General features: G+C 42.4%; 1 protein-coding gene across 1 annotated transcript in view; it reads right to left on the minus strand.

The window, feature by feature from the left end:
* Window positions 1-14576, minus strand: part of LOC146798435 (trafficking protein particle complex subunit 6b-like) — a 132403-nt gene that overhangs the window by 88478 nt on the left and 29349 nt on the right. The window contains exon 3 of the mRNA XM_085625708.1: window positions 923-1040. Within this exon, the coding sequence (XP_085481834.1) occupies window positions 923-1040 (118 nt within the window). The remainder of the gene's footprint in view (window positions 1-922; window positions 1041-14576) is intronic.

Below are 14576 nucleotides of genomic sequence, written 5' to 3' on the forward strand. Positions count from 1 at the left end.
GTTTATTGCATAGACCAATGGAATGCATTATATTCACGGTAAAATAAGCCCAAACCTGATCGGTAGTCCCAGGCGAAAATAAGAAGGAGTGTTATAAGTAGCAGGCTTTTCCTGACAGTAACTGATTCATGTGGGTGAACGACTTTCCAGTAACCTTTCCCGGAGCATTTTACTTTGTGTGCATGTACCATACATCACAAATACTTAGGGGGGGGGAGGGGGGGGGGGGGGTCTAGTATATAGCTGCATTGGGGGTATAACCATGCTTAAGATACCATAACATCAACTTTCCTGGCTTTTACCAGTAAATACTGGTACACTATTTGTCCCAGTAGCAAAGTACAATATGCACGCCTACCTACGAACCACGAGCATGAAAAAATGCAGTGTGAAGGTTTTTTTAATGTATAGTGCGGTGTTCCACAACCAGCATTGGCCGCGAAAGTGATGGCAAGGACGTGCTTTGTGTTGGGGGGGGTTTGGGAGGGGGGTGGCAGAGTGAGGCGCTTCGGAGAGCAAGGCTTAATGTGCCATAAAAGCCACATGGCGGCTGCGCGCATGCACGCTCGCGTGAACGTAAGCGCTAGGCAGCCTGTGGCAGCACTTTGAAATGCCGTATACAAAATGTCTCTCCGAGCAGCGCATGCGCTGGCTCAGCAAGACCTAAAAGGAGCAATTGGTAATTTGGGCGAAAATCCCAAAATGTCAGGGACCAGATGGGACTTTCGTCCTTACCACAACAAAGAAAAAGCTAGTATGAACAAAAAGGGTCTATGGCGCACTGTATAATTACGTGGAGATTGGAAAATGTATGGCTTTGGAAAACAGATGAGCAGTGGACGGGAGGAAATTAAATTTAAAAAAAACATACAATTGTTCTTTATTCCCGGAAGTTCTGCACACAAAAACGCCAAGAGTTTACCTGATGGTTTGTCCGTAGATTGTCAATCTGTTTCTTGAAAATATTTGTCCATAAATCTTTACAGATGAACTTCAGGATCTCCAATTCGTCTTTGAAAGTTGGTGTATCTTTGGTTAACCTTGATTACAAATCAGACAATACAGTATTAGAATAAAATACAAAAAAACAAAATGATTATTACAAACAAAAAACAAGTAGGGTCATGAATCTGGACTTCAGTTACAAACATCCACACAAAGCATGGGTAAAGAGTAGAAAGAGAAATGCAATGATATTCTTCTCTCTTTCTCACCCGATTGCTTATTCTGGGCTTGGAGTTAAAACCCTTGGTAATGCCGACATGATGTAATACTGTTACCACATTCCGAGACACCAAATCAGGGGTGTGGAATCTCTATAGCCCGTTGCCCAGGACATATTTTTTGGGGTCAAGAACACCAAGTTTTCATGTTTATTTTGTCCTCGCAACAAGTTGGCCCAACCCCCTGAAGAAAAAACCTTTGGCCTCCAGTTTACAAAACCACATTATAGATCAGGGAAGGGCATGGTCTTCACTTAAGGTAATATTTGTGTCTACAAGTTAATGCTGTTGGAGCATTTATTTATAGTTCATTAATGCAAACCCTTTATCATTATGGTGAGTGCTCTAAAGATATGTTGTAAGCCAGGACTTCACTACTGACAGTGGTTCCAGTATAAAAATGTAAACACGTTTGTAAAGTTTAACAATATGAAGCATCGTAGATGCCAATATTTGTAGAAGCTCGAAAGCAAGATTGCCGATTCGTTGCTTTTCTTTACTTTCAAAATAAAATGTTCACAGAAAATGCAACTGGGAAACAAAATGTTGTGCTAAACTACTGTGAAAGTTTAGGTACCATTTCTTTGAAGCATCAATTAGTAAAATGTGTGGATGCATGCTAGTATTTCCCCCCAAAAAATCATAAAGGACAATAAATGTAACCCCTTTTTCACAAGATTATGGGAAACATGAAAATAAACACTGACAATAGTGGTTAGCCATTAAGGGTTTGTCAATGTGTGGCTTGTTTTGACATGGTTTTTGTAAAACATTTTTGTTGTGGGGGCTGCTGGGCCCTCACCATTATAATGAATATTGGCTCTAAAATTACACATTGACACAGTAGTTCCTGTCACTGAACAAAACTACTTTGTGTGCCGATATGCTCCTTGTGAAAGAGCAGAATGCTATCTCTCACAGTGCAGCCACCCGATAAATAGAATTTTACTAAAAACAAAATGTCTTGGTTAACGCCAGACCTCAGTAGGGGCCCAATTCTTGAAGAAAGTCACAAAAATGCACCCATGGTATTTGTCCTTGCATTAGTGCAGAATTACAGTTTTCATGAATTCACAAAAATTTACAGAAGTAGGTCATGAAATCGTGCTCTGAGAAAATATTTGTGAAGTGCATTATGCTCGTGCTAAATGCATGTGTGGATTTGCTCATGTGAAAATCTGTTGAGCGTTTACAAGTTCACTTCCCCTCCAAACACTTTTTACTCAACCCAGGAAAGAGTTTTACATCTGTCCTTGACAGGAGTAAATTTCCAACCTCTCTCAGTATGGAAAAAGATTAGAGAAGAGCTGGTCTAAACCCCTAAAACATGCAAGTTAGTAGGTTTGCACAGACTTAAAAAGGGCATTCCAACCCTGGAACTATTGCTTACCGCTACCTCCAGCCCCAGTAGGTAGATCGGCAGAAAAGTGGCGAAACAAAAAGAGTTGCTAGTTTTCTAACCCTACTATAGTATGAGCTGTGGCATAATCAGAGTTCTTATATAATGCGATTGCTGCCCTAATTTGTCGCTGCGCTACAAATTATTTTACAGGAAAAGTAGATTTATGAAGCAACCTGGCCCATGGACAAGTACATATTTTATTACATTCCACACCCCAAAACTAATTACCCTTGAATCTAAACTTTAACACTGGGCCTTAGCTAATCGATGCTATAGAAAGTGTGGTATAAGAATTTTAATGTTACTGCAGTGTGCCATATGAGGTGGCATTATGCAGCACATGTGGGTGGTACAGTACATGGGCAAATCAGATATTTTTCGTTTTATAATGGTATGGGTACAAAGCATATGCATTTTTTTGCAAATTTGTCAATTGCAAATTTGCTCATTAGAACTGGTCATCCCTTGCCCTTTGCTGTAGGACATTCTTTATGGTATTTGTAATGATCTTGTAACCGGGATGATCTTCAGTTTGTGGATTTCTAAATACGCAATTACCACCTGGCGATTTTTCTACAATACTTGAAATATGCTGATGCGATAGTGATTTGTGATTCCATTACTTCACATTACTACAATTATTCTGTCTTGCATAGATGAAGTGAACACATGATCATGTTTTCTTCAAATAAACAACATTGTCAAAGCCAATAGGTCTCGTCATTATAAGAGCTATTAGCTTTGGCAAAGTGTTTTAGCCATGTCGTACACTAGTGTGGCTGAGGTTAAGAATGGCTAAATGTTAGTGGGGTGGGGTAGATTGGAGGGAGGTAGTGTTAAACATCTCCCCACCCCTCGAGTGACAGACGAGACACTTCCCTAGCCAGCCTCACCTCGATGCGGGGGGGGGGGGGCGCTTCCGAGTGCGTCAGGGCTGCGGAGCTCTGGCGGTGGATGGTCGGGTGGTGGAGCCAGGACGAAGAGGTTGCGGCGGCAAGAAGCCTGGGGGCGAACGGGCGCGGCGCGCCAAACAAACTACATCTCCCATGACGCCTTGCGGTACCTCCGCAAACCTTCCGGTCACGTGAAACACCAGCCGGAAGCGGAAGACGGCATAAAGAAACCGTCCAGTCGTGCAAGCGCTACTGGTTATTCCTTCGAAGCAGCCCTGGAAACAGAGCGTTATCCTGCAACAACCCATGTAGGGTAAGGGTGCACCTGCACCACTTGAGAGCCTAGAAACGGTGTTCCGCTCTTTGATTCAGAAAGCGGAATCCCCGCATGTTTAGTTGTGATACTTTCCACCGTTTCGGTGGGGAACCCTGCATTAGTTTTTCCTTATGTCATTAAAGTACTATGTTCTGGGACTTGAAACGCTGTGCATTGCTCAAGCCTTGATTGGCTATTAGGTGTTTAGGTGTGCAGAACTACGTACAGTGCCACTAAGTCATGTCTGGAGTTTTGGATACCTTGTCCTCTGCTCTTCCCCTGCGAGGTGAAGCACTACAAAGCTTATGGTGTGTATGTTTGCAGGTGTGAAGGGCGTGGATGACTCATTGAGCAACAGCGTGGTATGATGTGTGTTTCATGGTGCCTTTCTTCTCACCATTAGAGCCTCGACTAGCGCCCCAAACTTTGTACAGAATTGTGTTGCTTCCAGGATGATTACACCTAGAGAAAATTGTTCTTAGTTTCTTTTACAGGTATGAGTTATTCACAGATTTAGATTAAACAAACCGTGACCCAACAGTGACTAAAGTGTTAAGTGTCTTTTCCTTTTCAGATCACCCTCCCCGCTGTTCCCATCCTTTCCTTCCCCTGCTTGACCATCCCCACTCTCCTGTGCTTTTATAGCATTCAGGGTTGGGGCTGTCGAGAGGTGGACCCCTTTTGGCATCCATCCGCTCCAGAGGAATCACCGAGTCAACAGAATAACCAGCCCACGTATCGAATTCCTCCTGGGCGGGTCAATACAAAACATTGGCCACATTAGAAGATGTCCTAGGTGCCTTATCATTAGTACAGCAGGAGTTAGCCACCTCTCGTGCAGAGACGGCAGCATTAAAACAGAGAATAGAAGGGATGCAACGAAATCCCTTTGATTCAGGAACCGGAAGATTTCCCTCAGGGAGTTTTTACTCATCTGCGGCACAGTTTAGCGTAGAAATGCCGGTCCCTATACCACTGGCAGCACCAGAAAGGTTCTCATGGGAAGCCCAAAAGGTTCAAGTGTTTATCACTCAAATCCTGCTTCACTTCTCTTGTAAGCCGAAGGCCTTCCCTTCCAATCAATCCAGAGTGCCCTTCACCATTTCTTACTTAAATGGCGACGCGGCTCAGTGGGCCATTCCCTTGGTGTGGCGCGGCGATCCGCTGCTGTATGATTGGGACGCGTTTTGAGAGGAATTTGAGCGTGTGTTTGATCATAGAGCAGCAACCTTTACAGCTGACCGTGAGCTTCTTGAATTAAAACAGGGGAACAAAGACCTAGTAGCGTATGTGAATACCTTTCAGCGCTTGATCACAGAAACGGACTGGCCTGAGGGTAAACAAAGCGCATTGTTCTATCAGGGCCTTAGGGACGAACTCAAGGATGTGTTAGCAACTATTGACCCTCAGCCCACCTCGTGCAAGGCTCTCATTTGTTTAACTCAGAGATTGGATCATCGATTGTCTGAACGTCGTTTTGACAAGAAACGGGGGGAAAAAAACGCTCCAAGATTTAAACGATTCAGAACAGCCCCGGGAGGGTATAACAATACATATGAGCCCATGGAAATAGGCTCAGTTTGAGCATCTCTTACAGCTGATGAAAAAGAGCAGAGACGCAAAAGTGGCTTATGTCTGTATTGCGGAAAGAAGGGTCACTATGTGAAAGATTGCTTAGCAAAACCTAGGGGAAGGGATAGAGAAGTTCTCCTTCGCACGGTTGGGGAAGCACAGAAGACGGAAAACCCCAAAGCCCAAGAAGACAAGAAGGGAGGTCCTTGGGCATAAAGGTGATCCCCTTCGGTTCAGGAAGCTGGTGAAGGCCCTGCGTCTCACTTTCATGTAAGGTTACAGTTATATGTTAATGATCAACAGCACTCTCTCAGGGCAATGGTGGATTCAGGAGCAACAGGACTCTTCATGGATGAAGAGCTGGCTCACACACTACACATAGAACTCCTTACTAAAACCGAACCAGAAATAGTGATGACAGTAGATGGGCGACAACTGGTTTCCGGCCCTATTCGTTACTGTACTCAAGACCTGGAGATCTCATGTGAAGGGCAGCATTGGGAAACACTTACCTTCAATGTTATACAAGCACCCAAATATGGTATTATATTGGGTCTTCCTTGGCTTCGCAAACACAATCCGGTTATTGATTGTGAAAAGGAATTGTTGGAATTTACCTCGCCATATTGCCGAGAACATTGCAGTGGTAACCGACGTAGTCCTGCAAAGGAACTATCTCAAAAGCATATAATTGCCACTGCCGAGGAGTAGGCGGTAGAATTACCGACATCATACCATGATCTTCGAGACGTGTTCGATGAAGAACAAGCCAATGTATTACCACCGCATCATAGCTATGATTGTCAAATTGACCTTGCACCAGGGGCAGTGGTACCGTGTGGAAGAATCTATGCCCTCACAGAGCCGGAAAACGAGCATCTACGACACTATCTAGACACATATCTAAAGAACGGGTTCATAAGACCATCCAAATCACCGGCAGCATCGCCTTTATATTTTATACCAAAGGCAAATCGCGAACTCAGAGCTTGTGTGGATTTTAGAGCCTTGAACAATATCACGATTAAGAACCGCTACCCCTTGCCACTCATTTCGGTCTTGTTAGATCAAGTGCGACAAGCTGTAATCTACACCTGTTTGGATCTCAAGGGGGCTTACCATTTGGTAAGAATGCGCAAGGGAGATGAGTGGAAGACTGCTTTCCGTACTCGATATGGACTATTCGAATATCGCGTGATGCTTTATGGGCTGTGCAATGCTCCAGCAGCGTTCCAGTTGTTTTTGAAAGATGTGCTACGTGAATTCCTGGATATCACAGCCATCATTTACATCGATGACATCTTAGTGTATTCTAATAAGGAAGAAGATCATATAGCGCACGTACGTGCTGTTCTGCTCACTCTCCGCAAGCATCATTTATATTGTAAAATAAAACCAAATGCGAATTCCATGTGAGGAAAGTGGAATTCCTGGGGATAATGCTATCTGCTGATGGACAAGAGATGGCCGTGCGCAAGGTGCAAGCAGTTATGGACTGGTCACCTCCCAAGAACGTAAAAGAATGCAATGCTTCTTGGGGTTTGCAAATTTCTACAGGCGTTTTATACATCAGTTCTCACAGATTGCAGCTCCTCTCACCAAATTGCTTAGGAAAAACGTTCCCTATAGGTGGACTGAAGACGCCCAAACGGCGTTCTCTGTATTGAAAACAGCCTTCAGCACTGCACCTGTTCTAGCTCACCCAGATAGCGAAATACCCTACATAGTGGAGGCGGATGCTTCGGATGTAGCCATAGGAGCGATATTATCACAAAGAAATAGAGAGAGTGGGCGACTACATCCTGTGGCCTACATGTCACGGAAGTTGAATACGGCTGAGACACATTACACCATAGCAGAGAAAGAACTCCTAGCCATCAAAGTCGCCTTTATGAAATGGAGGCATTATCTGATGGCGGCTAAACATACTGTAACAGTGTATTCCGACCATAGGAATCTGCAGTTTATGAAGTCAGCTCGGTTGCACACCCCACGACAACTGCGGTGGATGCTGTTTTTTGCCGAGTTTGATTTCATGGTTACCTATAGACCTGGAGTGGAGAATAAGAAGGCGGACGCTCTCTCTCGCCGTGATAATTCCTCTGACTTGGCTAAACAGGAACTGAAGGCCATTTTTCCCTCCAGTAAGATCATTTGTTTCGTGCAAACAAACCTGTTCTTGGACCAGGTGAAACAAGCCATAAAGAGCTAATTTTGGAGGGCCTGGATGGAAAGGAACACTGAATGGCATATAAAGGATGGACTTCCAATACGAAGAAAACAATTGTTAGTACCTACGGCTGCTTTAAGAAAAACCGCCTTCCGCTGGTGCCATGAAGATCCTTGTGCGGGACATACAGGAACAGACAAAACTATAGAAAGGGTATTGCGACAGTTCTGGTGGCCCACAGTCAGAAAAGACATCACAAAACAAGTCCAGCAGTGTGTAGCGTGCAACCGAGCCAAGGCAGACCATAGAAAACCCCAAGGTTTGCTACAACCCTTACCCACTCCTGAGAAACCTTGGGAATACGTATCCATGGACTTCATAGTGTGTTTACCCAAAGACCAAGGCTACACAACAATACTGGTAGTAGTGGATAGCCTCACGAAATTGGGTCACTTCATCGCGTGTTCAGGTCTTCCGTCTTCATCCAGTTGGCAACCTTGTTGCTCACTCATGTCATTCGTTTTCATGGATTACCCAAGGTCATTATTTCAGACAGAGGCCCTCAATTCACCAGCCGATTTTGGAAGACATGGTGTTCAACCCTACGTATCTCCAACACCACCTCTACGGCCTTCCACCCTCAAACAGATGGTCAAACAGAGCGTTTGAACCAAACACTGAAGAAATACTTATGTTGCTATGTAGACCAAACAACGGAAAAATGGGTGGACCGTCTATGGTTGGCTGCAGTAGCATATAATAGTGCACAACACAGCTCAAGCAAGATGACACCTTTTTTTTGTACCTATGGGTTTCATCCTAGTTTCCTCCCCATAGTCCAGCCTAATTACGATGAAAAAGTTCCTGATATACAAGAACGTGTTGGATTAATACAAGAGGCCTTGAAAACAGCCCGAACGAATCTAATGAAAACCAAGGAACGATACAAAGAACAGGCCGACAAACATCGTCGTACTGGCCCGGAATACCAGAAAGGTGACTTCGTATGGCTATCTACAAAAAAAACGGAGGTTCCGGAAATACAGTGTTTTTAATCCGAGATACATAGGCCCGTACCGCATACTGAAAAGAATCAAACCAGTGGCCGTCAAACTAGCCCTGCCCTCCAACATGAGGATTCGTCCAGTTTCCACGTCTCTGTTGAAACCATCTGCTACACCAGCCCGGAGACAACAACCACCTATCTTGATTGACGGAGAGCCAGAGTACGAAGTAAAGAAAATATTAGATTCCAAATGGTAAGCGAAAGGCCTTATGGTATCTCCTGGCTTGGAAAAACTATGGACCTGAAGAGAATTTGTGGGAACCCGCAACAAACGTGCAAGCCCCTCGTCTTGTGTCACTCTTTCACAGAAACAATCCGGGTACACCCGGTCCGCGGAGAAAAGCCTGAGAGGAGGGATGTGCTGTTACACATCTCCCCACCCCTCGAGTGACAGACGAGACACTTCCCGAGCCAGTCTCACCTCGAGGCGGGGGCGCTTCCGAGCGAGTCAGGGCTGGGGAGCTCTGGCAGTGGATGGCTGGGTGGTGGAGCCAGGACGAAGAGGTTGCGGCGGCAAGAAGCCTGGGGGCGAACGGGCGCAGCGCGCCAAACAAACTGCATCTCCCATGACGCCTTGCAGTACCTCCGCAAGCCTTCTGGTCACGTGAAACACCAACCGGAAGCGGAAGACGGCATAAAGAAGCCGTCCAGTCGTGCAAGCGCTGCTGGTTATTCCTTCGAAGCAGCCCTGGAAACAGAGCGTTATCCTGCGACAACCCATGTAGGGTAAGGGTGCACCTGCACCACTTGAGAGCCTAGAAACGGTGTTCCGCTCCTTGATTCAGAAAGCAGAATCCCCGCATGTTTAGTTGTGATACTTTCCACCATTCCGGTGGGGAACCCTGCATTCGTTTTTCCTTATGTCATTAAAGTACTATGTTCTGGGACTTGAAACGCTGTGCATTGCTCAAGCCTTGATGGGCTATTAGGTGTGCAGAACTACGTACAGTGCCACCAAGTCATATATGGAGTATTGGATACCTTGTCATGTAAACCGGAGTTAAAAGACATATTTTGATTCCACTCCTTATGTTTTAACAGGGGGCTTAAGGGGCGGTCTTCTGCTCTTCCCCTGTGAGGTGAAGCACTACAAAGCTTATGGTGTGTATGTTTGCAGGTGTGAAGGGCGTGGATGACTCATTGAGCAACAGCGTGGTATAATGTGTGTTTCATGGTGCCTTTCTTCTCACCATTAGAGCCTCGACTAGCGCCCCAAACTGTGTACAGAATTGTGTTGCCTCCAGGATGATTACACCTGGAGAAAATTGTTCTTAGTTTCTTTTACAGGTATGAGTTATTCACAGGTTTAGATTAAACAAACCGTGACCCAACAGTGACTAAAGTGTTAAGTGTCTTTTCCTTTTCAGATCTCCCTCCCCGCTGTTCCCATCCTTTCCTTCCCCTGCTTGACCATCCCACTCTCCTGTGCTTTTCTAGCATTCAGGGATGGGGCTGTCGAGAGGTGGACCCCTTTTGGCATCGATCCGCTCCCGAGGAATCACCGAGTCAACAGGTAGATTGGGGTGGAGTGGAATGGGGTAGACTGGAGTGGGGTAAAATGGGGTAGAGTGGGCTGGATTGGGGTAGAGTGGAGTCGGATAGAGAGGGGTAGATTGGAGCGGGGAAGATTGGAGCGGGGAAGATTGGAGCGGGGAAGATTGGAGCGGGGAAGATTGGGGTAGAGTGTGGTGCACTGGAGTGTGGTAGATTGGAATGGGTAGGTTGGGGTGAGGTAGATTAGAGTGGAGTGGGGTAAATTGGGGTACAGTGAAGTGGGTGGATTTGAGTGGGGTAGATTGGGTGGATTTGAGGGTTGTAGACTGGAGTGGAGGGGTGGAGTGGGGTTGGATTAGAGTGGAGTGGGGTAGATTGGAGTGGAATGGGGTAGATTTAAATGGGTGTGGGGTACATTTAAATTGGAGTGGGGTACATTGGAATGGAGTAGGGTAGATTGAAGTGGGATACATTTGAGAGGGATAGTTTGGAGTAGGGCAGATCATTGTAGATTGCAATGGAGTGAGGTGGATTGGTGTCATATCTATATTTACAAACAATATTATTTTTGTACTTAAAATACATATGTATAATGTTAAATAATATACGTTATCACTAATAGGAGCATAAAAAACATGAATTGGTGTTTTCGAAATAAGGATATAGCAAAAATAATTGAAAGGAAGCTAAAATAACCAGTAATATTAAACTACAAAAAACCATAACCAATAAAATAGCTTTACCAATTGAACAAACAATATAAAAACCACAGTAATTTAACCAAAAAATAGCTCAGAAAATGCCAAATATCTGACAAGGAGGAAAAGCTGCCGGATTTTCCTGCAAAAGAGAAGTCTGCAACTTATACAACTGTACATCTGCTTCTCCATGTAACAATTTTTTAAAATAGGAATTAAATAATTTTAACTTTTAGAAACAATTCTTTTTAAACAATTACTAACACAACTTCTAACATGTATCCTTTCCTACAATTATTTAACTAAACTCCACCAAGAACCACACAAAGACCACAAACAAAAGTAAGTTTATCTGAAAAACTGCTTTAAATTTACTAAAACAGCAACAGTTAAAACTCCTATTAACCTAAACGCCATTAGACATTAAAAATAGAATATGTGCAATAAATAAAACTACCCTTTCATCTTCCAACAGAAAAAAAACACATGATTTAAGAAGAAGCTTGCCTAACAGAAAGTGCCATGAAGACAAAACTTCCCTAAACAAGATACAAGTAAGTTTAGGAAAAACTAAAATGTTTATTTAACTGTACTTTAATTTAAAAAAAATGTTTAATATCTATTTTTCTATACTCATGTCATTAAGGTAAATAAAGACAGAATGACAGAAGTTGCCACATTTATAACATCACAAAAGGGGACACTTTTATTGCGTTATATGGATACAGGTATAGTCAAGAAAATGCTTCTACTCAACATATTAATTGGAAATGCACCAAATATTATTCCAATGCATTTTATGGGAGGGCAACTACCAGAGAGACTGTAGTAATTAATGTTAAAGAGCATAACCACCCTCCCAATGTAACAGAAATAAAAGTGAGAGAAGAATTAGAAAATATAAGGGAACCAAGCACTAGTTACCAAGAACCCACAGTACAAACACTTAAATTATTACTGACTTTGAGCAAGCTATGATCCAATCTATACAAAACATACTCCCCCCACACAGCCTTACAGGGGTGTTACTATAAATTATAATCAAAGTATATTGTGTCACTTTCAAAAATCTGCACATGGGGCCTTATTACGAGTTTGGTGGTCCGTGAACTGCCGTACCCACAGTCGCTGTCCAACCACGAGAGCTTGACAGTATGGCCGCCATATTACGAGATGGGCGGATTGATTAGGAAAGACAGCGGCTGAACTGCGGACACCGCCAGCACACCGCAAACCGCTAGAGTCGCGGTCAGGGAAAAGCATCTGTCATAGGGTGGTAGAGGGGAATTTCAATGCCGTCCGTATTATAAGTTGGCTTTTCGACAAGCAGACTGCGGTGGTGGGACAGCCAGCTTCAAGTCAACGGAAACGAAGGAGGTGGGGGTGCACACCCACCCGTTTCCTGTTCTTTCGGTCAGAGTTCGACGTGGATCCCTTAATTCACTTCCCCCCTTCACAGCAGCATCTTCACCCCGAGGATTACGACCCTGCTTATGGCGATTTACATGGGAGTCCTTTTTTACCATATACCCATTGCCTGGACTGCTCACATATTGGACAGACTCTGGCAGTTGGTAGGTGTTATTTTCCACATGTATCATGCATATGTGTGCATATGACACATATGCATTTGAAATACTCACACAGGCATCGATACATATGAAAAAGTAATCATCACCGCCGCAAGTTCTCCGCAGCCACACCACGGTTAACTCGTAATATGGCGGTCAGAAGACCGCTGGCGCTGCAGTCTTATAGAGGCTGCGGTCTTTGGGTGGTCGGGCGGCCAAACTCGTAATAAGGCGGTAAGTGTGAAATACGGCACTAACAGCCAATTTGCCTTTTAAATCAAAAAACTGATTGCACTCGCCTATGTCCCTGTAACAGAAGTAGCCAACCATTACAGCATCCTATTAGAAAGATTCTTTTACCAAAATAATGAAGACAAACTATCTACCCTAATGGACTACTTTGAGGACACATGGGTAGGTAGACTACATAGGTCAGGACACAGACGCCAGCCAAAATTCCACATACCATGGTGGAATGTCTACAACAGCACCTTGGCACAGGAGGCAAAAACAAACAACGCAGTGGAAGTATGGCATAATGCTGTCCAATTCACACTAGGCAGAACTCAACCTACGCTAAACAAATTACTAGAAGCCTTACAAAAAGAGCAAAGCTACCAAGAACTTAGACTTGAACAATCTGTTACAGAAATCTGTCCTAAATTAAACCAAACAAACTAGAAAAAATGTACGAACATCTACAATTCAAAGTACGACCAATTGTAACAACAATAGACTGAATGACTTAGCAGTAATAGCCAAATTCATTCTCTAAACCACATATAAATTATACCAGGCATCTACTAAACTACAGCATAATACACCAAAATAATTTAAACATATATATTTTTAAAAAGTAGTAAAATATTAGGTCAGTGAAAAAAGAACTCTACATTTTACATTACTTATTGAGATAATAAAAATATTAATCCTATTTTTAAAAAATCCATGATTTAATACATAAAACAAACTACCTACACATAATTTTAAAAATACCTCACAGTTTCTACAAACCAACATAACAAATATATCAACATAATAGAATTATAAATATATAACATTAACCCCCACAGTAAATTAATAAAATTAACTTACAATTTAGTTGCTGCAAACCTCTGTTTAAATTCACATAGTTCCAAAAAGTAATCCATCAAAAAGTTTAAACGTTAGTAAAACGTCCACAATAAATGTCAGAAATTTAGTGGGAAAAAAATAATTCCTCGAGGTAATCCACAGTCTGTAGGTTCCATAAAAGAACAGAAAAATTGTTTAAAAAAAAAAAAAAGAACTGCTCCAGGAAACCGGAAAAACAAGGAAATCTATTTTAAAAAGATTAGTTTATAAAAAACAAATTCAGATTTCCTTAAACAAAAAAACCCCCAAAAAAGCACATCCGACTTCCATTAGAACCATCCAGGAAAATGAAACCTGCAAAAAAAAAGATAAAACACCCCCCCTGCACAAAGCACTACAATCTCAAATATTTACATGCATAATATTAGAGTACACAAAATTAGTCAGCAATACGTATACTAAACATAACTTACATTAAAAAACACTTCAATTGCTGCAACAGATAATAAAAGTAAGCAACACCAAACAGCATCCAAAAAAACAACAGAACACACAAACTCACCAATAACACCACACATATCTTACACAACTCCCCTACTTCCCCCACCTTAGAAATAACTTTTAAAAAAGTCAAAATTAACTTCTCTATACCGCCGAACAGCAGCACCCAACCGTGACTTCTTTCTTCCACGGATGACCCCAAAATAACACCCATAGACTACAAAATTTAGTTAGCAGTCCAAAAAAATGCCACCGAATTAAAGTTAAAAAAAATACATAAAAAGGCTATCTCCCCATAGGAGTGTATGGTAAAAATAAACTAAATATTAGAAAGATGTTTATTAAAAGGTTTAAATATATAACCATGTACAACAATGCTCCAAGAAATAAAATACAAATTGTAAAGTATATATTAAATAATATTATAACATATATAAAATTATTTAATATATACTAAACATATTAATGTTCAATAACAGCATGAAAATGTGTGTAAAACAAGTTGTGAAAAATATTTTAAAATGTACAATGTTTAAAAAAATACGAAAATGTATATTACTGAAAATGTTTCAGAAACATTTGTTCTGTATTTAACT

Source organism: Triturus cristatus, chromosome 9 (assembly GCF_964204655.1).
Source record: "Triturus cristatus chromosome 9, aTriCri1.1, whole genome shotgun sequence".
NCBI lineage: Eukaryota > Metazoa > Chordata > Amphibia > Caudata > Salamandridae > Triturus > Triturus cristatus.